A 27,028-nucleotide genomic window follows, 5' to 3' on the forward strand; every position below is an offset into this window, starting at 1 on the left:
TTTCAAAGTAGGTTGGCATTATATAAATTTAATGCTAAAAAGGTAAACACTGGTATTTTTGCCTTGTCATGTAACTCACCTGAGTTCAGCATACTGGACGTTCCAAAATGCTCATATTAGTAATGTCCTCACCATCCTCAACTAATTTTTGGCAGTGGCATCTAAGATCATGAATAAATTTTCCAAGACATGTTCATGGATATACTTATCAATCACACACACTGCAATTGTGTGAATTAGCTGCAGCAGTGGAGTGTGCAACATCCGTCGTTACTATGCACACAAGTTGCGGGCTCATTTTTACATGATCATTCCTCATATTTAATATAACCTTGCTTGAAACAGGATTCTCAGTTCCCTCCCCAAAATTCTCATTATAATTAGAAAAATTGCAATTTGAAAGAATGTATTTTGCATGTATATGTAACAACTTAAGTGAATAACCATCTTCACCTTGTTAATTAAACTACATTAAAGCTACTGCTCAGAAAACTGACATTCTGTCATTGCTTAATCAGAGGATTGACAGATTACAGTAATCATCATCAAACAGCTCAATACACTATTAAACTTTAACATTTCAATTTAATTGGTTTATGATGGCAAATATATATATTGTTTATTAATTAAACATGGATTTTAAAAGTCGAGGTAAAGTGAAAAACTTAGTGGGAATGATTTTGGCATTTCGAAAAATATATGTAAATTGACAACCCTGCAAAACTTCTTGAAAGCAGCATTCAAAAACTGTAAGGAAAGATCAGACAGCAAGTCTTCATAGGTAACTTAGCAAGGGCTAGATAGCTTTAAGCAAATCCTCAATGCTACCTCACCCACTGTTCCCCTCCCAACAGTTCCGGGATAGGGCACCAGGTGGACTGCCAGTGTGGCAAGCACTACATTGACTGGTCATACCACAGGCTCCAAGACAGGACTGAGGAGCATGCTAATAATACAGCATTCCAACTCCATGAATGAAAAACAACAGTTTCACCTCAGAAGCCCACATGTCCTAGCCACAGAGAATAGTTCAGGGAGCAACAAGGTTAACAGAAACACAGTAAGCCCCAGTGACTTTCATTGTTCTCCAGCCTCCTCGGCCATCACACATACATACCCCCTGAGAACCTCTTAAAATTTGCCACATCAGGTGCCAAGAGCCAAACAGGTGACTAACCCGAAACACCTCCCCCATCAATGGACACACCCAAAACAGCCCCTCTTTAAATTCCATCAGCCTAAAACAAGTACCGATCGATAGAACAATTGTTAAACTACTAACTTATATGCCTTATAACTAGGTAGCTTAAGAGTTTTTCTATCTTAATTTTTTCCTACCACAGTCAAAGATCTCAGAAAAGAGATAATAACATGAGTATATTAACATCTTTACTTTTCACTGTTTCATTTTTGAAATTTAATTAATACAGATGAGCTCTTTTGCTCTGGGATATAGTAAGGGATAGTTTTTAGCATTAGCAGAAGCATATGACTCAAGAAAGCAAACTTATAGAGCATCAGCAAAAAAAAAAACAAAAAAAAAAAAAAAAAACTACCCATTTGCTAAGGGCAAATTTCACACACCTATTCTACAACTATCTTTCCTCGATTTGAGTTTATGGCCCCTCAGGTTCATAATCTGAACAAGAGGGAGAATCCCACCAGCATTGAGCCTGCTCAAACCATTCAATTCCTTATACACCTCAATTAGATCAACTCGTAGGTGCCTTGTCTCCAAATGCTACAATTTGCAGAACTTAAGCCTTTCTTTGTAAGAGCACCCCTTTGTTCACCTTCTCTGTACTAGTTCTAGCAACTCTACATCCTTTCTAAAATGAGGCATCTAGACCTGTACGCGGTACTCAAGGTGTAGCCTCACCACTGCCTTATACAATCACCTCTTTATCTCTGCTAGCAAAATTCCTCTAAATCATTGACAAGACAGGCTGCTCTGGCAGCCTGTCTGCATGCTCAGAAAACTTCATATCTGACTGCACAATTACCCTCATGTCTTTTTTCTTTCTCCACTAACAAGAGTGTAGTACCATGCAGTTGGTACATTTCTCCGGGATTACTGCTACCCATATGCAGTACTTTACATTTGAAAATGTTAACCTTCAGTTGCCACGTCTCAGCCCATCTGCCCAACTTTTCTAGATCCTGCTGCAGTAGCATACTGTCATTAAAAACCCTGCCAACCTTTGTATCTGCAAACTTCAACATTAAGCTTGATATCCCTTCATCAATATCATGGTAAATATACAAAACAGCAATGGGCCCAACACTAAACCCTGGGGGATTCCACCAATAATATTAGTCCACAAAGAGTGGTGTCCATTGATTACGAATTTCTGTCTTCTTCCACGCAACCATTCTTTTATCCATTGTAGCAACTTGCCCTTAATGCCATACTGCTCCAATTTGTACAGGAGTCTTCCATGTGCAACAATATCAAAAGCTTTCCTGAAATCCATGATATCAAAATTATTTTTTGCATCCAGTTCCTTTGTAACCACATCATAGTATCCAGTCAAATTGATCAGACAAGACTTCCCTTTAACAAACCCATGCTATGTCTGAATTATTTCTGCAGTCTTGTCTAGGTGATCCTGCAATGCTTCTTTAACCAGTGACTCCATTATTTTCCCCAGAATAGAAGTCAAACCAACAGGTCTGTAATTACTTGTGCTACCCTTTGTGAATTGGAGATATATTTGCACATCTCCAGTAGATGGGGACCTCCCTTAAGTGAAAGGATGCTCTCATAATTATGGCTAAAGGTTTGCTTACCTCCTTTAATATAATTGGATAGATCCCATCTACTGGAGGTGCCTTTCTTTGTTCTTATGTTTAACCTCAACAATTTCTCCTCTGCTTTGCTCTCAGTTATTACAAAATCATTTAGCACCCTGTTAGAGTTTAATAACTTCTCCACTCACTACAGAATTTCTTATATGTGAATACAGATGCAAAATACTCATTCAGCATGTCAGCTATCCAAGCAGGATCATCAACACTCAAACCATCAATTGAGTGGACCAATCTGATTCATCTCCTTCTTTCTAGAGTTTATATAAGCAAAGTCGTCGCTGTTTTTCTTTGCATCCTTTGCCAAAGATTTCTCGTAATCAGCCTTCGCTTGCCTAACCTCCTTTGTGATTTGATTACAGTATTTCTTAGTTGGTATGAAAAGACTAGTAGCTTCCAAGATTAATTCCTTGAATACTTCCCATTTAGAATTTGCTGTTGGTAACATCATCAGTTGGTTCCACTGTATAGAATTTAAAAAATCTGAGACCCCTGTCTGAAATCACCTTTACGAAAGGAAAAACCCTTCCTTTTACCCCATGATGGTAGTTACATCTTTAAGTAAATCCCACAACAGTACACTGTGATCACTGCTACCTAATGGTTCCTTTATCTGTAAATTCTTAATGCATGAATTAATCACTGCTGATAATCAGATCAACTCCCTCTGATTGCCTCTGGGACATGCTGCTGCTGCTGTAGAAAACAATCATGTAGTAAATCCACAAAAAAGTCTTGCTAGTGTGTGTGTGTGTGTGTGTGTGTGTGTGTGTGTGTGTGTGTGTGTGTGTGTGTGTGTGTGTGTGTGTGTGTGTGTGTGTCCAACCCACAAATTCTAGTCAATATCTGGGAAATTAAAATCTCCCATTATAAGACATTCTGATTTACTGGTCCACTATCTATTTCTCTGTATAGCTGTTTACTGTACTCATCAGTCATTTGTCCTATAACACTCGTAATCTCATTTTTGCTTTCTCAGTGCTCATGTCAACTAGATGCACTGGCTTAGATTTTAGGTGTTTCTTAACTAACAACATAACTCCTGCTCCCTTCCTATCCTTTCTGTACACATTGCACTCCCTAAATTCTGCATTCCTTATATATACCGGTGTGACACCACATCTCTGATATCCCAATAACATATTATTGGGATATCAGAGATGTGTATATTGAGCTATTATTTCTAAATTCATGGGTATTACAAATAATAGCTCAGTATAGCTATTATTTGTAATACCCATGAATGTAAAAAACATGCATGTATTAAGTGAATAAGTACTGATAAACAAGTAAATAAATAGAGAATATACATATTTAACATGAGAGCGGTATAAAAATGCACACAATTTTTAAAAAAAATTTTTTTTTTTTTTTTTTAATTAAACACTCCTGATAATAAATCAGATTTCAGGGAAACAATTTATCACCATTTCAGACATTACACCATGTATATTATTGTATATCAACATTTTGTTGATATGTAAACTACATATCAACATATTTTCCACTGTCACATACATTGCATATTTTTTTTCAACCATAAAGATTTCAGATGCGAGTTTTTAAAAATTAAGCAATTGCTAATTTATTAATGAATTAAATAAGTAATTAAAGCATGTCAAATGATGTAACAGGAAAAATTATCATGTCATGATATAATAAACTGTATTTAAAACATTTTCTTCTGTTTAGATGTTAAGACTAAACTGTAAAAAATAAAATGCCACAAGCCACTGCAGATAAAGAGGAAACTTTTATCTTCTACGTCAACATTTTGGTATACATGGACAATAAAGAAGATTTCATCAACCATTTCAACTTCAGCAAGGAGTGCACTTTCATGTAAATGGAGTAGTGAATGAACAAAATGTTAAAATCTGGGGAAGCACTACATGCTCAGTCACATTAAGATTTATGGTCTGTTTTTCTTTGTGAGAAAAACTATAACCAATCTTGTGTCTCTTGACATGTAAGATAGGAAAATGGATTTACAAAAATTAAGAAAAAAAAACAGCCTTGACAGAACAATAACTTGCATTGGTATATGTCACATCAGTAGTGGTAATGTGTTACTTTAAATGTTACCTAATAAAAAGTTAAGAACCGGGGTTTTCATTGGCACTTGGGGTACATTAAGTTCAAAATAAACAATATTACCCTTCACTTAATTTGAACTTCATTTATTAGTGGAAATTAGGCATCCTGTTGCCTAATTTCCACTTCAAAAATTATCAAGGAAAATGGTAATTTTAAATAACATATTTGCATGCACATAGAAGAAATTATGTGCAAAATTAAGTGTAGTAACTAAATTAAGTTTAGAAAAGGTAAAGACTAACCATTCGACAGCTACTACTCAGAAATGTAATGTTCAATCAGTGCTTGATCAGAGGATTGACAGATTACAATAATCATCATTGAGCAGCGCTTAAGTATTATCAATACACTTGTCAAATTTCATGCATTATATTGTGAACACATCCAACAGTGTTCAAACGAATTTTTCAGTGAAAGCAAGTATATTCTGATATTATTAATAAATTAACACAATAATAGAAACCAATAATAAATGATGCTGGATAACTATCTTCAAGTTATAAACTCACTTTACCAAAAAAGTCAAGCCCTCCTCCCTGCAATGCAGCCTGAATAATGCAAGAGATCAGGGCATATTATAAACATTGTTTGACAATGAATACTGGTAGCACAATTATAAAATCAAAACATAAAAGTAGACTGAATGGACATGGATTTCATTCACAGCTACGTATTCTTTTATTGCCTGAAATTTATTGGATTTTGATTATTTGCATTTATCTGATTATGTAGGTGAACTTTTTTGTTACCTGGATAAGGAATTTTTGCAAAAATGACAATCCAAAGTAGAAGAGAATTTTGACGTCAATTTGCTGTGTCAATATAAGCACGATATAGAAGAATATTCGTGTTATTGATAGTCTTTTTTTTTTTTAATGAAAACCTCAAACACAAAAGGTATTAGAACTTATAGTACTCAGTACAGTCAGTCCTCGTATAACATGTATTTACACTACACGAATTCGATCATACACGATTTATAAATAGGGGGATGATATCATATATAACACAAACCGAATTCGCTTATGCGCGATTCATCTTTGTGTTGTCAAGAAATGGCAGTCAAACGCGGAATCACCCCAACTGAATGCAACACAATAGGAATGAAGAGAAGATTCTAAAAATGTATTTATGTTTTTTTATATCGGTAAAGGGGAAACACATTTCACCATAATAAAGTAAAAACCCAATTCCAGCTATCGGCATTATCGCAAATGCCATTAGATCGAGTTTACTACCAGTTTATAACAGATTCCACTAGCAGAAACGCAGCTGGAAATTGTTTTTATTGTTTTATGGTAGTAACCCCCAGAAATGTGCTTTAGTAAAATGTGAAGTGTTAATAGTGTATCTCTGCCTTTACGGTGTTGTTTATTCAGTTGCTACACACGCGCAGCTTTGTTTATGTGTATCAAGCGTGCCTCCTCATTTTGTAATTGTGCTTTATACCCTAAAAATGAGTGAAATACTTAAAAGGTGTGAAAAGGAAGCATCCTGGCGAAGACTACAGATTCAGAGAGAAAAAGAAAAGCAATATCGATAAACAGAGGCGGACTGGGTCAAAAATTCTTACCCGGGAAAATTTGTAGTGGCCTCATACTATGGTTTATGGCCAAAATCACACCGGCCTTTGGCCCACCAGGGTTTCCCCAGTAAGGCTTATGGCCAGTCTGCCACTGTCGATAGAGAAAAAAATATGAAATTGTGAAATGAAAGACCATGTGATAATGTACATGCTACAGGCCTAAATGAGGCAATGCCAAGAATTAGAAAGAATGCAGAGAAAATAAAATTCATAGCAGGAACAACTCAAAGTGTAATTAAAATCCATTAGATCAAGACACAAAGAGTTGGAAGAGATGGAACAGCTGTCATCTTGTTTGGATAGAAAATCAAGCAAAAAACAAGTATGCTTATGATAGAAACAAAAGCATTAGCAATATTTTATTACATAATAGTCGTAATAAAATATGTAAGTATTTTATTACGATTATTTATTGTGTTTGGTAATGTTATAGTTACAAATGTGTGTTCAATCTTGGGTGGTCGACACCTAATCCTATTTTTCCCATAGGGCCTGTTGTTTATATTGCATGATTTTGCATTGCACGAGGGTTTCTAGGAACACAACTATCATGCTATACGAGGACTGACTGTACTGTGCATGGGTTGAAGATTGAGAAAATTATAAGATACCTGTTGACATTAAGTGTGAATTTCTGTAGATTGCAATTTTTCAGGAATACATGTTAAGAATGGTTGTTCCACGAAACAAAAAACTGAAGGGATAAATGAGAAAGAAGAAGAAAGTTGGTTCTGTGAGTTTGGAATTGGACAGTGAATGGAGATGTTGACTGGCAGCAACATGTGTTTGGACTGGTTTGAAAGAGGATGGGGAAATTGTGGACAACAACTGACAAGAACAGTGCCTATGGAAATATCTACTGAAAAGGTATACAACAGAAACTGACGGTCTATGAGACAGAGTGGAGAGATATTGTAAGAGAAGAGTCATTAATTAATCTGACTGCTGTCTTTTGAATGACGTCTTCTCGACTCTAGCATGAGGTAAACCCCCGCTATTTGTAGTATCTGTATTCGCGATCGCCGATTTAATATAAAATGAAACCTAAAAAAAATGTGAATTTTAAAGCGCTGTGAATATTTTCTGCCATAAAAAACATGGGTGTGGCTAAAATTATCTTTCCCGGTCAAAACAGCGCTCAGTGGGTGGGGGAAGAGGGGTGACAAAATTGCTAGCGTGGATGTTTCTCGATAATCGTTGTTCAGTATGTGTTATGCGCTTGTCATGGAAGGTTTCGTCGTTTGCTTTTAATTTATATGCTTATAAATTGAATAAATTTATCAATTTATAAATTGATATGCTTACAAAAATGATAATCTACCGTTTTGCAGTGTAAAACAGATTTTTTCGAGTGTGTTAACGGAAGAAAGTGACTTTATTGTGGACAAGTTCTTTCTAACCCCTACAAAAATATGGCTACGAATAACAAGAGAAATGTGAAAATATCAAAGAAGGTGATGACATCAGCGAATAAAATTGAGTTATTAGATAAAATTTCTAATGGTGAAAGTGTCTCCTCAGTGGCAAAACATTATAAAATCAATGAGTCAACGGTACAATCAATCAAAAAATCTGAAGAAAAAATCCGCCGTAGTGTCCGTGAAAACGCGCTAATTGCTTCAAAAATTTGCTCTGTAACTCGTGATGTTAAATTAGAAAAAACAGAAAAGGCTTTAAATCTGTGGATAGAAGACCGAACTCAAAATAAAATTCCGTTAAGTTCACTCATCATTCGTGAAAAGGCAAAACACCTTCATCAACACTTTAGTGAAACTGGTGATAGCACTGGCGGGATAAGTTTTTTTGCTAGCAAAGGCGCTGGTTTGAAAGATTTGTTTGAAATTTCTAATGAATATTACATTTAATATTAAATTGTTTCTTATTTTCATTTCGATACCATATGCTTGCATTTCACTATGTACTGTCTATGTACATAGTCATATTATGAAGGTACATATAATACAAACACAGACAAAATTTTGGACTAGTTTTGCTTATATATTTCATACTTTGGAACGGAACCCCTTTATTACTATGGGAGCCATAACTCAGTATTCGCGACATTTCTCAGGAACGTAACCCCTGCGAATAGCGGGGGTTTACTGTAATCTCTAATAGGTGACCATATCTAGAGTTCTGAGTGTCAAAGGTAAGCATAGGAGCAGTAGGCTTATGCAAGAAATAAGGGAGGACTGAGATTTCTAAAGGATTGAAGTTAACTACATTAACTTCAATACTTTTACACTGCATTTGGGAATTACCTGGAGATCAGCAATTAAGAAATTAGGGGTAGACAGTCCACAGGTTGAAACTTTGTGGAGGGCAAAGTTTCTCAAACTGGACAATGAAATGTTCTGCATCAGCAAAACTATCAAAGAAGGTCATTAATATACAAGAGGAAAAGAGCACTACCAAGAACTGAAACTTGAAACACCAGCATTAGAAAATAAGTTAAAAGGCAGAGAGTCATTATAATTACCCACAGTGAGAAAACTAGATACCCATTGCAAAAAACAGCTGACAGTCCACAAGATGGAAACTTGTTTAGATGTTTTATACTAAATACAATCAAAATCTTTAGAAATGCCAAGAGCAAATGCTTGAGTTTCACCAAACTTTTCCATGAATTAGTCCAAAAATGAGTAACATAAGCCAAACACATCAACACATTGATAACAATTTATACAGCTGGTTATTAATGAATTGAAAGGATTTGGGACAGTTGAAGAGTTGGCAGTTAATGGAATTCTCCCTTATTTTGGAATGTGCAAAGGTAAGTAAAATGGGAGAATATAATTTGGAGGGAGGGAAGGATTTGTCACCCTTTTTAGGAAATGGCTGGGTATGAGCAAATTTCCAAGAAGGAAAAACACCACCAGAATAAGGAAGTTTAAAAGAGGATGCAACAGAACAAACTGTGTGAGGTCATTTGTAAATGCAATACCTTCAGCACCTTGACCAGCAGGGTCTGTATAACTATATCAGAAACATTAAAATCACCAATGAAAATTACCTCATAGCTAACAAAAGTTAGACTTGAGAAAATTGACTTCAAAGAAAGGAAGTCAAAGAGAGTTGCAGGTGATTAGTAGAGTTGGGAGAATGACAGATGCAACAGATGAATTTGGCAAAATGAGATTGAAAGATTTTAAGCCAGAGGAGATTTCAAATTAGGAAGTCTCTGACAAAGAATATCTGAGGGGACATATTCACTGGTTCCACCTTTGAAGTAAAAGAAATCACAGAGTGAATAATTAAGGCAACTGAGAATAGTAGGGATTGAGGCAACCAATAATTAGGCCTACCAGAAAAAGTAAGGTAGGTGGGGCTCAGCTGTTTGTTTGTTAGTTATTTGGTTTTTAGGAGCATTAGCAACAAAGGCCATATTGCTCCAGGGATATGTGGTGGTCATTCCCTGACCTTCCTGAAATCAGAAAAAAAAAAGGGGGGGGGGGAGCACAGGGGTGAAGTGTGAGTTTGAGACAAAAGGGAAAGGCACAGGGAATAGAGAGGTATCCCCTGCAGAGGCATATGACCGGTATTTGGCGCATTATAGCCTCAGTTGCTGATGCGCCAATAAAACCCAAACAAACCAAACCAAACCAAACCAAACCTGCAGAGGCAATCCACCATCTGCTTTGGGGGGGGGGGATGTTAAGAGACACTTAACATACCCTGTGCACATTAATCATAACTAACTGTGTGCTCTGACACAAAGCTAGCTGTTGTCTTAGCACAGGGGTGTCCAACCTGCAGCCTTCAAATATTATGCACCCTCTCCCCCAGAGTTCAAAACTAATGTCAAAACATAGTTCCACATTGATCTTTGAAAATATCTGTTTTTAACAATATTCAATTTTTCTATATTGCTTTCCCACATTTAACATATCTTCCTCAGAATTTTTAGCAGTTATTACTACCATATAATAGGAATGTCATTTGTATTATATAATAATGGTGGATTTTTGTATTTAATTATTAAATATAACAAAAAAAAAACTGTAAATACAAATAAATAACAAAAATTTTTCTATTGCAAAAAATGCATAATTAGTAGTGTGGAAGTAGTCTTGCAGCCCACAATCTTTGGCATTTTATCTGTTTTGGCTCCTAGCCAAAAGGAGCCTATATTAGCATAAATACAGGTACCCCCCCCCCATAATTAGCAGTGTGGAAGTAGTCTTGCAGCCCACAATCTTTGGCATTTTATCTGTTTTGGCTCCTAGCCAAAAGGAGCCTATATTAGCATAAATACAGGTACCCCCCCCCCCCATAATTAGCAGTGTGGAAGTAGTCTTGCAGCCCACAATCTTTGGCATTTTATCTGTTTTGGCTCCTAGCCAAAAGGAGCCTATATTAGCATAAATACAGGTCCCCCCGCCCCGCTTTATGCTTCAATTTATGGCATTTCGCATTAATGCCCTTTTAAAATAATAATAATAAAAAAAAAATTGAAAACGCAGTACAGGAAGTGGATACCTAAACGGCACTAGTGTCAATGTCAGTTGCTTTCTCCTCATCCACCAGTGTGCACGCGTTGTGAGCTATGCCTTAATTTTTAATAATTTCATGTGTTCGTTAGTGCATTATAATTTTAAATAAATTGTGCAACCATGTCTTCTAAGCGTAGTGGTGAATCTGTGGTGGCACATGTTAAAAAAAGCCATAAATCTCTAACAACTGAAGATGTCATATAGAATCCAGTGACCTTAAACTTAGCACCTTCTACTGTTACAACCATTATGAATAATGCTGAGAAGATCAAGCAGTCACATACAGGAATCGTTAATGTACGCTTTTTCTACAAAAACTTATTCAAGGAGTGAGATAATAAAGAAGTTATTAGTGCTGTGGATAGACTATATGAACCAAAATAACATTCCTGTAATGAAGGCAGTGGTTATGAATGAAAAGGCTAGGAGCTTGTTCAATGAAATTAATGAGGAATTGGGAGGGACTGAATCATTTTCGGCTAGCAGGGGCTGGTTTTTCCGGTTCAAAATGTACTTGTGAGGCAGCTAGTGCCGACACTGCAGATGCCGAGCAATATTCTCCCATATTCCAAAAGTTAATGGATGAAGGCTGCTACACCAGACTTGGCCTTTAATGTTGATGAAATGGTCTGTATTGGAAGAAGATGCCTGGTAGGACATAGATATAATGTGAAGAGAGGTCTGCCCTTGGTTTTAAGGCTGAAAAAGATTGGTTTACATTACCTCTGGGTGGTAATGCATCAGGCACTTTTAAGTTAAAGCTGAAGTTGGGGTGCCATTCAGAGAATCAAGTGTTATGAAGGGCATTGTGAAGACTCGACTTCCTGTTTTCTGGCCGAATAAGGAGTGGGTGACCCAGACCCTTTTTAGTGAATGGTACTTCATACTTTTGTCCAGAGGTAACCTAATTTTGTGCAACCAAAAACCTGCCACAAAATGTTGTTTTAGTCCTCGACAATGCTCCAAGACATCCAGCCAACCTTGAAAATATCCCTAACGACATTCTGAATGTGGTCATTTTTTTGCCACCAAACACCACACCACTGTTGCAGCCAATGAATCAGGGCATTATTACAACCTTCAAGGCATACTACTTACGCAAGACCTTCAAAGGGATTGTCGAGGCAGTGCAGGCATATAACTCAGTGACAGCAAAGGACTACTGGAGGTCCTACAACACCCTTAAGGCCATAAGTAACATTGCTACAGCCTGGAAAGAAGTTGCAATCATACATGAATGGCACTTGGAGGAAATTGTGGCCTGATGTCTTACTTTCTCGAGTTTGAGCCAGTTTCAGCATTGGCTAAAGATGCCACTTGGATGGCTGAGAATGTTGGCTTTGACAAGGTTGACACTGATGATATCAGCGAGTTGCTGGAAAGCCATGGTGAGCCTCTTTCAAGGGAGAACTTACAGGAGCTGGCTGCGCAATTGGCTAAACAGGATTCTGAGGAGGAAGAAGAGATTGTGCCGATTAGGACCCTGACCACAAAGACACTTCAATCAGCTTTGACACTAATACAAACAGGCTGTGAAATTCTATGTGATAGTTACCCAGACCGGGAATGCAATTCATCCATCCAAAGAGCTGTTACTAGAACATTGATGCCCTACTACAATATTTTAGAAGAGAGAAAGATTCATCAGACGTCATTGCTGCAGTTCTTTTCCAAGTCCAATGAACCTGCAGAACCAGTCAACCCTCCACCAGACCCATTCCATTAACACCACTGTCAAAAAAAGAACATCAATAAGGGGGGGGGGGACAATGGCATTACTACATACTCCAAAGATGGCTCTACAGGAACAAAATACTAAGTTAAATTTTTATTTTATTACTTATATTTTATCTATAAATATTACTTGTATCTCATAATTATAAAATAACCACAAATATTTAATATAAAAAACACTTATATTAACTCTTACGGTTCAATTTTCGTAGTGAAGGAACCTATCTCATTTAAATACATTATAATTTTTCCCGATTTACGCTGCTTCAGCTAACCGAGGAGATGGAACGTAACCCCAGCATAAATCGGGGCCTACCTGTATAAAGAAACTGCTATAAGACATTCCTACAAGCCTGATTCAGTAACTTAAGCAGGTTTCAGGAAATGACACTGTATCATATTCAAAAAACCAGTCTTAAGGAAATTCCCATTGGCAGAATGTCAAATTACAATCTGGGCAATAAATGAAAGGTAACTTAAGAAAATATGCTAAATCATTCTGGTGACAAATTTGGAAATGAAAAAAAGGTGCATACCAGATTCATTCTCAGGGTACTGACACAAGAATGTGTCAGTACCCTGGGAATGTGGGTGGCATGCTAGAGCCATAAGGAAAATGAGTACAATATTTCTTACATGACTGCATCATCAAATGAGATACCACACAATGCAGGCTTATAAGAAATAATTATCACTGCAAAGGAAACATGGTGTTTATGTGATCTGACTAAGGAATAAAATAAGCTAAACATTTAAATGCAGATGGAAAGGACAAGACACCAAGAAAATGTTAAATAGAAAGTTTATTTGCTTGAATAAAACTGAATCAGGAAAAGTTTTGTCATACTTCATACTGAAGCATGGCAGTAAATAGGCACCCAATAAGCAGCATCCATTTTCCCCCACCTTTTTCAAATGAAAACAATTCTTTCAAAAAAAAAAAAAAAAATTTTTTTTTTTTTTTTTCGAAGGAATTTACGAAAGAAGATATTTGTTGACATTGAACTTGAACTTCTGCAGACTGTAATTTTCAGGAAATACATATGAAGGAAGGTTGCAGAAAACGGCAGTTGAATGGATAAACGAGAAAGATGAAAAGTTGGTGGTTCTGTGAGTTTGAAGTTGGACAGTAAATGGATGTTGGCTGGTGGCGGCACGTGTTCGGACTGTTTTGAAAGAGAGAGCAGTAATTATAGAAGCCAATTCAGAAGAACAGTTCCCATGGAAATATCTGAAGAAGAGCCATGCAGCAGAAACAGAACATCTATGAGACAGCGAGTGGAGAGACTCTGTTAGAGATGAATCATTAATTAACTTAACTGCCCTCTTCTGAATGGAATCAAGAAGTCTGAGAGAGATTTTGGGGAACCACCCAAGATGTGGGAACAATACTCCATGGTAGGGCAGATTTACAATTTGTAGAGAGTGAGCAGCTGTTTGGAAGAAAAGTAACGCCAAGGGCGAAAGAGAAAACCAAGTTTTTTAGATGCAGAGGAAGCAATATTTGCAATGTGCTTGTGCCAAGAGAGATTAGAAGTCAAAGTAATCCTCAAAAGAGATATATCATTTTGCCTAGAAATCGGAGTGTCACCAAAGATAAGCATAGGAAGAAGAATCCTTTTTGGGAGACATAAGACAAGGCTGAGTTTTACAAGGATTGAAATCAACTAAGTTGTCTTTGCCCCACTGGAGAATTACTTGAAGATCGGCATTTAAGGAATTGGTAGCAGATTTTCTAGAAGTTGAAGCTGATTGACCAGGGCAAGGTTTCTCAAAATGGATGGAATGCAATGTGCTACCATCAGCAAAACTATGGACAGGATTTCCAGTCAATGGAAGAAGGTCATTAATATACAAGAGGAAAAGAGTAAGGGAAAGAAATGAACCTTGGGGGGACACCAGCATTAGTGGAGAAGTTATAAGACAGAGAGACATCTACCATTACCCTCAGTGAGCGATGAGAGAGAAAACTGGATAACCAATTACAAAAACCAGTTAGCATACCATAAGATGGAAGCTTCTTTAGAAGACCTTTATGCCAAACACAATCGAAAGCCTTTCAGATGTCAAGAGCAACTGCTTATGTTTCACCGAACTTTTCCATTGAATTAGTCCATAAATGGGTAACATAAGCCAGAATATCACCAGTGGATCGACACTGATGGAATCCATACTGGCGATTGTTGATCAGACAGAAGGTTTCTAGGTAGTTTAAGAGTTGGCGGTTAATTGATTTCTCCATTACTTTAGAAAGAGTAGAAGTAATTGCAATGGGACAATAATTGGATGGGAGGGATTTGTCACCCTTTTTAGGAACTGGCTGGATATGAGCAAATTTCCAAGCATAAGGAAAAACACCTTTGGAATAAGAAAGTGAAAAAAGGTGGCAAAGAATAGGAGTAAGTTCAGGAGCACAGGTTTTGAGAACAAATGGACAAATACCATCGGGACCTGGAGCTTTCGTAGCATCAAGATTCAAAATCCTTCTTACATCCTTTTGATGGAAGACCACAGGAGGCATTGAATGGAGCATTAGGAATAGTGGGAGGTGTTTTACCAAGATCATTAACATATGAGTTGGAAGAAAAATGGGATGCTAGCAGGTCAGCTTTATCTTTGGCTGAAGTGACAACAAAACCATCTGGTTTTGACAGAGGTGGGAGCAAAGATGGGCAAAAGTTGCGGCCAATAGCTTTGGCAAGAGACCAGAATGCTTGGCTACCATTATTGGAAGAAGCAAGTTTTCTACTATTAGCCTGTTCAAACTCTAGTTTGGACTGATTAATAACTGCTTTACAATTGTTGCGAGCTTTGGTGTAGGCAGAAAATGAAACTGAAGAATTAGAAACTAGCCAATTACGATATGCAACGTTCTTCTCTTGAACAGCCTTAGCACATTTATTGGAAAACCAAGGTTTAGATAAAGGATTCCATTCCTGCAAGAATAATTTCACTGACATATGAGCAAACGTTGACATCAGAAGTTTTGAAACAGTAATCTGACCAAAGAAAAGAAATCTCACAGGTCATCCCATTTTGCATTCTTGTAATGCCAAACAATGAGGTTGGGAATAGCCATGAGATAAAGGCTCCATTGGAGAAGAGACAATCACCAAATTGTGATCTGAGGTGCCTAAAGGACCTCTCACTTCGAACGTGTGCTTAGAACGGTTGTGAGAAAAAAATCAAGCATGTTGGCTGTATGGATAAGATTGTCCGGTATTCTTGTAGGTAAATGAACAATCTATGCAAGGTCATTAGTAATTGCAAAAGCCTCAGCATCTTTACCAGCTGGAGTTGTGAACATTAAAATCACCAAGGAAAATTACCTCGCTGTTAGGAAAGTTGGACTGAAGGAAGTCAAGTTTGCAAAGAGAGGAAGTCAAAGAGCTCCAAGTGATTAGTGGAGTTGGAAGAAGAGTAGAGACAACAGACGAATTTGACACAATGAGGTAGAGAGATTTTAAGCCAGAGAAGACAAAGAGAGGAGATTCCAAATTACCAAGTCTTTGACGGGGAATATCAGAATAGACATATGCACAAGTACCACCTTTGAGGCGAAAGGAATCATACAGCGAATAATTTGGGCAATTGAGATGAGCAGTAGTTGAATCAACCGATAACTGAGATTCTGTTAGAAAAAGTACATGGTGTTCGGCAGGCTGCAAGTGGAAATGGACATCGTTGAGATTAGAATGGAGACCACGTATATTTGTGAAATGGCATAGGAAGTGTTCAATCAATTATATATTTTGCCTCAATTTTCATATCCTCTGATACATTTCAACAATTCTCAATTCTCTTTTGGTTTTAAATCAAAGGTTGGGTTTTTTTTTTTTTTTTTAGGAGCATTAGCAACTAAGGCCATATTGCTCCGGGATATGCAGTGGTCATTCCCTGACCTTTCTGCATCCTTCGTATTTGGTGGTGACGGGCTCGAACCCCGGTCTAATCAAGAAGTGTGTGCTATGCACTGCTGCTCCTTCCCACCTGGCTACGGAGGCGCCTTTTAAATCAAAGAAGGTGAGAGTTTGGTTTGACTATCTCAAAACCTCCAAAATTTCAAACTTCAGCATAAATTGTAGTATCCAGTGATGCAATACCAATATACAATAGATGCATAAATGAATATAATTAAACATAATATAATTCTGTTAATGAAGATAATATATTATTTATGGGATACTTTGCATATTTTATGATTACACATAAAAAAGGTATCAGTCCTCAAACACCTATCTTATAATATGCAGAGACACAGGAAGAACCATGCATAGCATAGCACTCAATGTAAAAATGGCATAAATTTTACTGAAGTAATTACTGATGTATTAAGTAGGGGTGGGGGAAATCACACTACTATTTCTGCATAATCTGAAAAATTGCCACTTTAAATTGACCCATCATTTTGGTTCTTGAGAATTTGAGATTTTTTTTGTCAAAATGAATACTCAGTGCACCACCTCCAATGGTATCTAGTATATACAGTTGTCCATATAGTGTTCATAGGCTGATTTGTATGTTTTGCAGACTTTAAAACCTGTAATTACTCAGGAGAGACCCTATTCTCCCCTTCTCTGAGATCAGTTAACTATATCCCAATTAAAAACACCGTTACTAATTCCTCCAGTCTCAGAGGAGAGGATTCCCAGACTTCTCCAATCAAACAAGTACCAAAATCACTATACTGTCATGGAGGAACATTGACCTGCAAAAAGTGGTAGGGATGGGGGGGGGGTTGCTTTATTTTCAGAACAGTAACTATATTAATCACATTTTTCCCCAAAGAAGGAAATTCAAATTGGCAAAAACCTCATATTTCTGTAAATTAACATAATAAAAAATAGACAAAAGTATAGACATACCTTAGCTGCATTAATAAGTTCATCTGCCAGGCATTCAGCAATGGTCTTAATGTTTCTGAAGGCAGCTTCACGAGCACCAGTACACAGTAACCAGATAGCTTGGTTTACACGCCGCAGTGGAGACACGTCAACTGCTTGACGACGGACTGTACCTGCTCGCCCTATGCGTGTTGAATCTTCTCTTGGGCCACTGTTGATGATAGCATTGACCAAGACTTGAAGAGGATTCTGCAGCAAAGAAAAACCAAACAGAGACGTTCCTTCAGTGGATTAATGAAACTGCAGAATTAACCATTTTAATGCAATACAACATGCGGCAACAATTCAAGTTAACATATTTGATGCTTTCACATATATAAGTGTAAAACAGTACTATGAGTGATGTGCTGCAACATGTATCAGTTCAAAATGCACCCAAGCACTGTGCCATAATGCATACAAGTGCCATTCTTAAGCGGCCAACCAACGAGTGCCATTAATTTTGTGTACCACAAATAGAGGTACACAAAATTAACAACAAACAGGTACACAAGTATTGGCACACTGATTGAATGCTTTTGCAGTATTCCTTGGCTTTTGTTTATAGACTATTTTATTTGTTCCTTGCCACAGTTTTATTTGTTCCTTGCTTGTGGTGATGCTATTTTATGTATATGAATAAAGTTTTATAAAATTTTAAGATTTGTTCTGATCTACAGCTCAGCACAAAAATGCTTTTAGCAATGCTTGCAAACTTTTCATTTTCTTCCATTTCTGTTGGCAGAAATGGAAGAAACAGAAAATAGAGATTTATTGGCAGGAAGAGACCACTGTAATAATTTTACAGAAGACACCTGGAAAATTACAACAATGATCCAAGGGAGCACCCCTTGATAAGGCTTTTAGAATTTTTTTACGTTTCTGTTATTCCTATACAATAAGAAATGGGATATTTTGAAACATGATTCATAACTTTCCCACTGCCAAGCAAACAGTATCTAAATTTCATTAGCTACAAAGTTTTTTTAAGAACTTAATTTATTGTACAAACTGTACAATAGGATAACGTCTATATTTCAATTCAAGTGTACATACATCTGACAGAATTAGTGAGACTAATATTGTAGTGTATTAATACAAGTAATATACTAATATTTTATACAAAATATCACGAAATTCAAGAACCTAATCTCCCTTTTCCAACAGATCCATAACCTCACCAATTGCAATTCACAGATATCATCACAAATGAAACCTGCATATATGTGTTGCTGGCTGATAGCTAAATGTGATATATGGTCCTTGAGGTTGTCACAGACAATCTCTCAGATATGCCAGACAAGCTGTACTTGCTACCTGGGAGTCTAAAATGCTGATGGAACTGATATTCGGGTGACACTCAAGTTAAGTGGACCCAATTTCGGCAAAGTCTGGACGGTCTGAGACACCCAAATCCTCTGCTTGCACCTTCACAATGGTGGGACTGTTAGTAATCCTGGGTATAACTTCCATGCACAAGTACATAGTGGGTGACCACCCAGATGTGAACCAACGTAAGCAAGGGTCGAGGTGTGGCGCCCACACCACATGGAGGAATGCCGCCCCTCTATGTTACCAGACAGCACTAGGTGGTAGATGACTCTCATCAACCAGTGCAATACCACCACTTTGCTTATTGGAGGCTTGAAGTGGTGGAACCCATGTTTAGTCTCTAGAGCTAAGTTCCGGTCAACCCTTCCCCATCTCTTTCATCGTGCAGTATGATGGAAGAGATGGGAAGCCTCAAAGGTGGTACTTGTGCATGGATGATGAACATCGTGGCGAGATCCAATATTCCTTATATTTCAAGGGCACAGCTCTAAAACAGTGTGCGCAGGCTGGCCGCTAATTAGTACACCGGACCAGACCAACCTATTGGTAACTCTCTAGGAGGCTTCCAGATCAGCTAGTGTATAATCTTGCTACCTCTACTCTGCCAGATAGCAACTGGAGGGAGTCAGAGTAGTGTGTATGAGAGGAGCATTGTCGAGGCTATGTTATGTCAAGGATCTGGGTATATTCTTACCATGTGTACACCATATCCAAAAATTTCATTACTTCATACAGCATGTCCCATCCACTTTTTCTTACTATTCAATACACCATGAATTGTCAAACTAATAGAACAACCTTATCTGTGAAAAGATCTATACCTCCCAAACACGCCCTAATTCATTTCACAAATATACGTGGTCTCAATTCTAATCTCAACAATGTCCATTTCCACTTGCAGTCTAACAAACCCCACGTACTTTTTCTGACAGAATATCAGTTATTGGTTGATTTGACTACTGCTCATCTCAGATGATCAAATTATTCGGTGTATGATTCCTTTCGTCTCAAAGGTGGTATTGTGCATATGTCCGTTCTGGTATTCCCCGTCAGAGACTTGGCAATTTGGAATCTCTCTTTGTCTTCTCTGGCTTAAAATCTCTCTACCTCATTATGTCAAATTCGTCTGTTGTCTCTACCCTTCTCCCAACTCCACGAATTACTTGGAGCTTTTTGACTTCCTCTCTTTGCAACTTGACTTTCTCCAGACCAACTTTCCTAACAGTGAGGTAATTTTCCTTGGTGATTTTAATGTTCACAACTCCAGCTGGTAAAGATGCTGAGGCTTTTACAATTACTAATGACCTTGCACAGATTGTTCATTTACCTACAAGAATACCGGACAATCCTAATCATACAGCCAACACGCTTGATCTTTTTCTCACAAACCCTTCTAAGTACACGGTCGAAGTGAGAGGTCCTTTGGGCACTTCAGATCACAACTTGGTGATTTGTCTCTTCTCCAATGGAGCCTTTATCTCATGGCTATTCCCAACCTCGTGTTGTTTGGCATTACAAGAACGCAAAATGGGATGACCTGCAAGATTTCTTTTCTTTTCTTTGGTCACGGATTACTGTTTCAAAACTTCTGATGTCAACTCAGATCGTGTCAGTGAATTATTCTTGCAGGAATGGAATCCTTTAACCCACACTCCACTTTAAAATCTCGTCCTTTATCTAAACCTTGGTTTTCCAATAAATGTTCTAAGGCCGTTCAGGAGAAGAATGTTGCATATCGTAATTGGCTTGTTTCTAATTCTTCAGTTTCATTTTCTGCCACCACCAAACCTCGCAACAATTGTAACCCAGTTCTTAATCAGTCCAAACTAGAAAACTTGCTTCTTGCCCTCTTTTCTCTCTCGAGAATTCTGGTCTCTTGCCAAAGCTATTGGCCACAACTTTTGCCCATCTCTGCGCCCACCTTTGTCCAAACCAGATGGCTCTGTTTTCACTTCCACCAAGGATAAAGCTGACCTGTTAGCATCCCATTTTTCATCCAACTTATGTATTAATGATCTTCGTAAAACACCTCCACCCATTCCCAACACGGCCCATTCAATGCCTCCTGGTCTTCTGTCAAAAGGATTTTGACAAATCTTGATGCTAAGAAAGCTCCAGGTCCCGATGATATTTCTCCACTTGTTCTGAAAACCTGTGCTCCTGAACTTACTGCTATTCTCTGCTGCCTTTTTTCACTTTCTTATTCCAAAGGTGTTTTTTCTTCTGCTTGGAAATTTGCTCATATCCAGCCAGTTCCTAAAAAGGGTGACAAATCCCTCCTATCCAATTATCCTCCTATTGCAATTACTTCTACTCTTTCTAAAGTAATGGAGAAATCAATTAACCGCCCACTCTTAAACTACCTAGAAACCTTCTGTCTGATCAACGATCGCCAGTATGGATTCCGTAAGTGTCGATCCACTGGTGATATTCTGGCTTATGTTACCCATTTATGGACTAATTAAATGGAAAAGTTCGGTGAAACATAAGCAGTTGCTCTTGACATCTCAAAAGCTTTCGATTGTGTTTGGCATAAACGTCTTCTAAACAAGCTTCCATCTTATGGTATGCTAACTGTTTTTTGTAATTGGTTATCCAGTTTTCTCTCTGATCGCTCGCTGAGGGTGATGGTAGATGGCTCTCTGTCTTCTAACTTCTCCACTAATGCCGTTGTCCCCCACAGTTCAGTTCTTTCCCCCACTCTTTTCCTCTTGTATATTAATGACCTTCTTCCATTGACTGGACAATCCTATCCATAGTTTTGCCGATGATAGCACATTGCATTCCACTTTCCATTTTGAGAAACCTTGCCCTGCTCAATCAGCTTCAACTTCTAGAAAATCTGCTACCAATTCCTTAAATGTCGATCTTCAGGTAATTCTCCAGTGGAGCAAATACAACTTAGTTGATTTCAACTCTTCTAAAAGTCAGTCTTGTCTTATATCTCACAAAAAGGATTCTTCTGCTCCTATGCTTATCTTTGGTGACACTCCAATTTCTAGGCAAAATGATATATCTCTTTTGGGGATTACAATGACTTCTAATCTCTCTTGGCACAAGCACATTATAAACATTGCTTCCTCTGCATCTAAAAAACTTGGTTTTCTCTTTCATTCTCAGCATTACTTTTCTTCCAAACAGCTGCTCACTCTTTATAAATCGCAAATCCACCCTACCATAGAATATTGTTTGCACATCTGGGGTGGTGCCCCCAAAACCTCTTAGGCTTCTTGATTCCATTCAGAAGAGGGCAGTTATGTTAATTAATGATTCATCTCTAACAAAGTCTCTCCACTCGCTGTCTCATAGATGTTCTGTTTCTGCTGCATGCCTCTTCTATAGATATTTCCATGGGCACTGGTCTGAATTGGCTCTCTTTCAAAACAGTTCGAACACGTGCCGCCACCAGCCAACATCCATTTACCATCCAACTTCAAACTTACAGAACTAACTTTTCATCTTCCTCGTTTATTCATTCAATCGCAAATTTCTGGAACAATCTTCCATCATACGCATTTTCTGAAAATTACAGTCTGCATAAGTTCAAGTCCAATGTCAACAAATATCTACTTACGTCTTCTCAACCTCCAACCCAAGCACAGTACTAAGTACTATAGGTTCTAATACCTCTCGTGTTTGGGGTTTACATAAAAAAATAAATAAAATAAATGTATTGATGTATGTTAACTAGATGTACAAAAATAATCAGATATTAAAGAAGTAAGTACATATCATATAATAATAATCAGATATTAAATGTATGAAGAACAAATTTCTTTGGCTTTTTGATCAAATTGGAAAATACATTCTTCCAAACCAGGTCACGGTCTTTTAATTAATGGTGTAATACATAAAACCCTTCAGGTGTAACTAAATAATATTCAAATGTATTTATAAAATCAATTGAATCACTATTATTGTAATTGATAAATTACAGAATTTCAGCAGGAGAAAAAAGGTTAATGCTAAATCAAGACAAAGTAAACTGATATTACTTTTACACATAATTTTCAAAAGAATCAATTCAAAACAAAACCATCACAAAGGATCCAGAGTTTATAAGAGTACATCAAACTATGCCACCAGTACACTGCAAGACTTTTCTCAATCCACTTTATGAAGGAGTATGGAATGCTGAAATAGCAAGACTGATGGGATGACCAAAGTTGGATAAAAACATTTTTGGGGATGTGAACAACCTGACCACAACTAGAAACCAAATTACCATATTATAGCCTTACAGTCTGGAAATGCTGAAAACTCTGGCTGCCAACAACAAAGTATACATTCATACTAATAACTAATAGAACCATCCTATTACGTGCCATTTTACAACATACCTTTTAAGTTACACGCACTAAAATTCAAAGTTATGCACACAAAACACACTGCACTCTTTCTCACTGGCATCATTTCAGTTTATGGTTGTCTGTGAGCACGTTACATATTTTAATTTGTTATATATATTTTAGTATTAGTATCAATAGTGGAAAATGTCCTTCTGTGTACCTGTTCCAGCAGCTCTACATCCTTCCTAAAATGAGGCCTCCAGACCTGTATTCAGTACTGAAGGTGTAGCCTGACCATTGCCTTTTACAAAGGGATACTCACCTCCTTATCCCTGCCAGCAAAAATTCCTATATCACTGACAAAACCCCATGCTTTGTGCTAGCAGCTTGTCTACACTGCTCAGAGAACTTCATACCAGACTGCAAAATTACCCCAGGTTCATTTCATTTTCCATTACCCTGAGTAGTGGAAAATGAATCCTGCATAGTTGTTATATTACTATGCAATTACTGCTACCCGTATGCAGTACATTGCATTTGTCAATACTAACTACCCTGCCAACCCGTGTATCATCTGCAAACTTAACGATTAAGCCTGATATACTTTCATCAATATCATGTGTGGGACTCTACTAATAACAATAGTCCACAAATAGCAGTCTCCACTGATAACTACTATTTGTCTTCTCCCACTGAACCATCCATTTTATCCATAACAGTAACTTACCCCTTACCCTTAATATCACACTGCTCCAATTTGTACAGCAGTCTTTTATATGTAACAGCATCAAAAGCTTTCCTGAAATCCAAGTATATAATATCAAAATTATTTTTTGCACCCAGTTACTTTGTCACTGCATCATAGTATTCAATCAAATTGGTCAGACAAGATTTCCCCTTAACAAACCCATCCTGTGACTGAAGTATAACTCCATTAATTTCCAAGGAACTGAAGTAAAGCTAAAAGTTCTCAAATTAGTCATGTTGCCCCTTGATCCTCCTTTGAAAATTGGAGAAACATTTGCACATCTCCAGTCCACAGGGACCTCCCCTTAATCTAAAGATCCTCTCATAATTATGGTAAGGGTTTGCTTATCCCTTTGCTGCCTCCCTTAGTATAACTGGATAGATCTCATTCACTCCAGGTGCCTTTTTTATGTTTAACTTCAACAATTTCTCTTTCACTTTCCTCCCAGTTATCACAAAATCACTCAGCTCACTGGTAGAGTTTGATAAACTTCTGACATCCCACTTCCTAAGAATTCCTCATGTGAATGTAAATGCAAAATACCTATTCAGCCTGCCAGCAACCTGAGCAGAATCATCAACAGTTAAACCATCAACGTCAATTGGACCAATGTGATAAATATGGTTCAACCCTTTTCTTCTTCTACTACTGTTAATATAAGTAAAGATGTCTTTGCTGCTTTGATTGGCATTCTTTGCCAGAGGGTTCTCGTAATCAGCCTTGGCTTGCCTAACCTCCTTTCTGACTTCACTGCAGACTAGTTTATATTTACCATAGGCTTCGGTATCACCTGATAATTTATATGCATTCCATGCATTTTTCTTCTCTGACACAAGTCTCATCAGTTCATCGACACCTATTTATGTCTGAGACTTGAACAGTATCTCTTAGTTGGTATGGAAAGCCTAGTAGTTTCTATAATTATTTCCATGAATGCTTCCCATTTAGAATTTGTTGATGGTAACATCATTAGTTGGTCCTACTGCATATAATTTAAGGTCTGAGAAAGGCTTCCCCTTTACTCCTGATGGCAGTTACATCTAAGTAAATCCCACAACAATACTGTGATCACTGCCACCTAGTGGTTCTTTTATTGCAGATTCTTAATGCATGAAGAATCACTGCTGATAATCAGATAAAGTGTATTTGCTCTCTCTCTCTTGTTGCCTCTTTAATATGCTGCTGTAAAAAAAGTCATCCAATAAATCCAAAAGTCTTGCTAGTGTGTGTGAGTGGCAAATCAATACATTCCAATCAATAACTGGAAAGTTAAAATCCATTATAAGAAATTTTACATTGATTGAATACAATTACTGTAAAAAAAAAAGCATTAAATATTGAAATAAAAACAGAAGTTTATAAGAGTTTTGCTAAAATTAGCCATCTAAAACAAAACAATACTGATCATGTTATTTTATTTCAATAAATTTTTATATAAAAAACCTTTGAGTTATAGCATTTCAAGAACCTGTCCATGACCTTATATAAAAATGCAGATATCATACCAAGTACTTACTTCTCCTGTTAATAAGTGGATAATTTCGAATGCATGCTTCACAATCCTCACTGCCATCAATTTTTTGCCATTATTGCGCCCATGCATCATCATGGAATTTGTGAGGCGTTCAACAATTGGGCACTGAGCCTTACGAAACCTCTTTGTAGCATACCGACCAGCAGAGTGAGGAAGGTACCTGGCATATTTTTCCTTTACTGCGATATAATCCTTTAAAAATATAAGCACAATATGAAAGAATGTACAATCATAACAGAAATGTTATCAAAAGGGTTTTGAAGAAAAAATATTTAAGAATTTTTCCAGACTTAAGTGCTATCACTATACTGTAACTGGCATATAGACTCTAAAAGTACTACTACTGGTTATTATAGATTATAGGTGAGTAATGGTAGAGATAACAATAAACACTATCAAAATTGAAAATTTCAGTGTAAAATGCAGCAATTATACCTGTTATAAGGAGATTTGGACGTTTGTTTACACAGTTATTTACACAGTTACTAAGGAAAATATGCATTCCTAAAGTGTTTGCTGTTGCCTTCCGCTTTGTATTGCTAATTTGCATTTTAGCTAACATAATATCACTCACTGGGTGCAATAGTGGCACAACTAAATATTGTTAATTTTTGAGTTAATACAACTAATGAGGTTGGGAAAGTGGACTATATGTTTATGCAATTAATAGTACAAAGTGAGTTCAATATTTCTTCACTAGTGGCACAAGTGTTGTTATGCCATCTGAGTTTTTACTGCATCGAGAAGCATCAACAGTGGCACTTCTTCACAACTGGGTTGTCATGTTTGCAATACCAGGGTACCTGCCCACCCACCGATGACAGGCCAATAGCTTTGAAACGGTGGCAGTGCAATACCATGGCAACTCGTTGTAGGAAGAGCACAATATGAGATACAGAGCAAATGATGCCTCCCACCCTACCATCATAGTTTCTTAAGAGTTATCCATGGTGTATCTACACCGATATTATATAGACATGAAATTTAATGAAAATACTGGTGAAGTGAAGTTCCACTTCAATGACATTGCTATCTTTAAAGCAGAAAAGTAGCATTTAGACTCTTTTATAAAACATCAAACAAACAGGATGATTATAAATCAGTTAATATTAAAGCTAGTAAAACAAGAAAGCCTTTGGAATCATTTGTAGATTTCGAATTGAAAAAGCCTACAAGAGTTCAATTCCAATTTTTAAAAAGAAATACAGTGACCCCCAATGTTTGTTGAACAATAACACAACTCCCAAATGTCACCCTGGTTTTTATAAGTCTAAAAGTTAATTTATGGAAGGATTAAATTTTTCTAAGAAAGACTAAATTCTTCCAAACTTTTGCTTGTTTGTACACTAATAATTTTGTACTGACTTCTTGTTCTTATTTATGCTTTACCACAATTATGTTCTCAAAGATTAAAATGTAGTTCTTACACGTTCCTGAGTTTATTTATATTCATAAAGTTCTTGTTTAATGGTTTTTTTTTTTTTTTGTTCTTCATCTTAATTACCTTCGAGTGTTTGTTGGTGCA

The 27,028-nt window shown here is 37.1% G+C and overlaps 1 protein-coding gene across 3 annotated transcripts in view; it reads right to left on the bottom strand.

The window, feature by feature from the left end:
- Positions 1–27,028, bottom strand: part of LOC150087346 (small ribosomal subunit protein uS7) — a 68,126-nt gene that overhangs the window by 15,435 nt on the left and 25,663 nt on the right. For all 3 annotated transcript variants that reach the window (XM_090372006.1, XM_090372008.1, XM_090372007.1), the window contains exons 3-4: positions 25,486–25,695; positions 17,583–17,810 (exon numbers count right to left, since the gene is read on the bottom strand). In XM_090372006.1, the coding sequence (XP_090228132.1) occupies positions 17,583–17,810; positions 25,486–25,695 (438 nt within the window). The remainder of the gene's footprint in view (positions 1–17,582; positions 17,811–25,485; positions 25,696–27,028) is intronic.

The sequence above is a fragment of the Mastigoproctus giganteus genome, chromosome 4, assembly GCF_048544385.1.
Source record: "Mastigoproctus giganteus isolate SK-2022 chromosome 4, ASM4854438v1, whole genome shotgun sequence".
Taxonomy (NCBI): Eukaryota; Metazoa; Arthropoda; class Arachnida; order Uropygi; family Thelyphonidae; genus Mastigoproctus; species Mastigoproctus giganteus.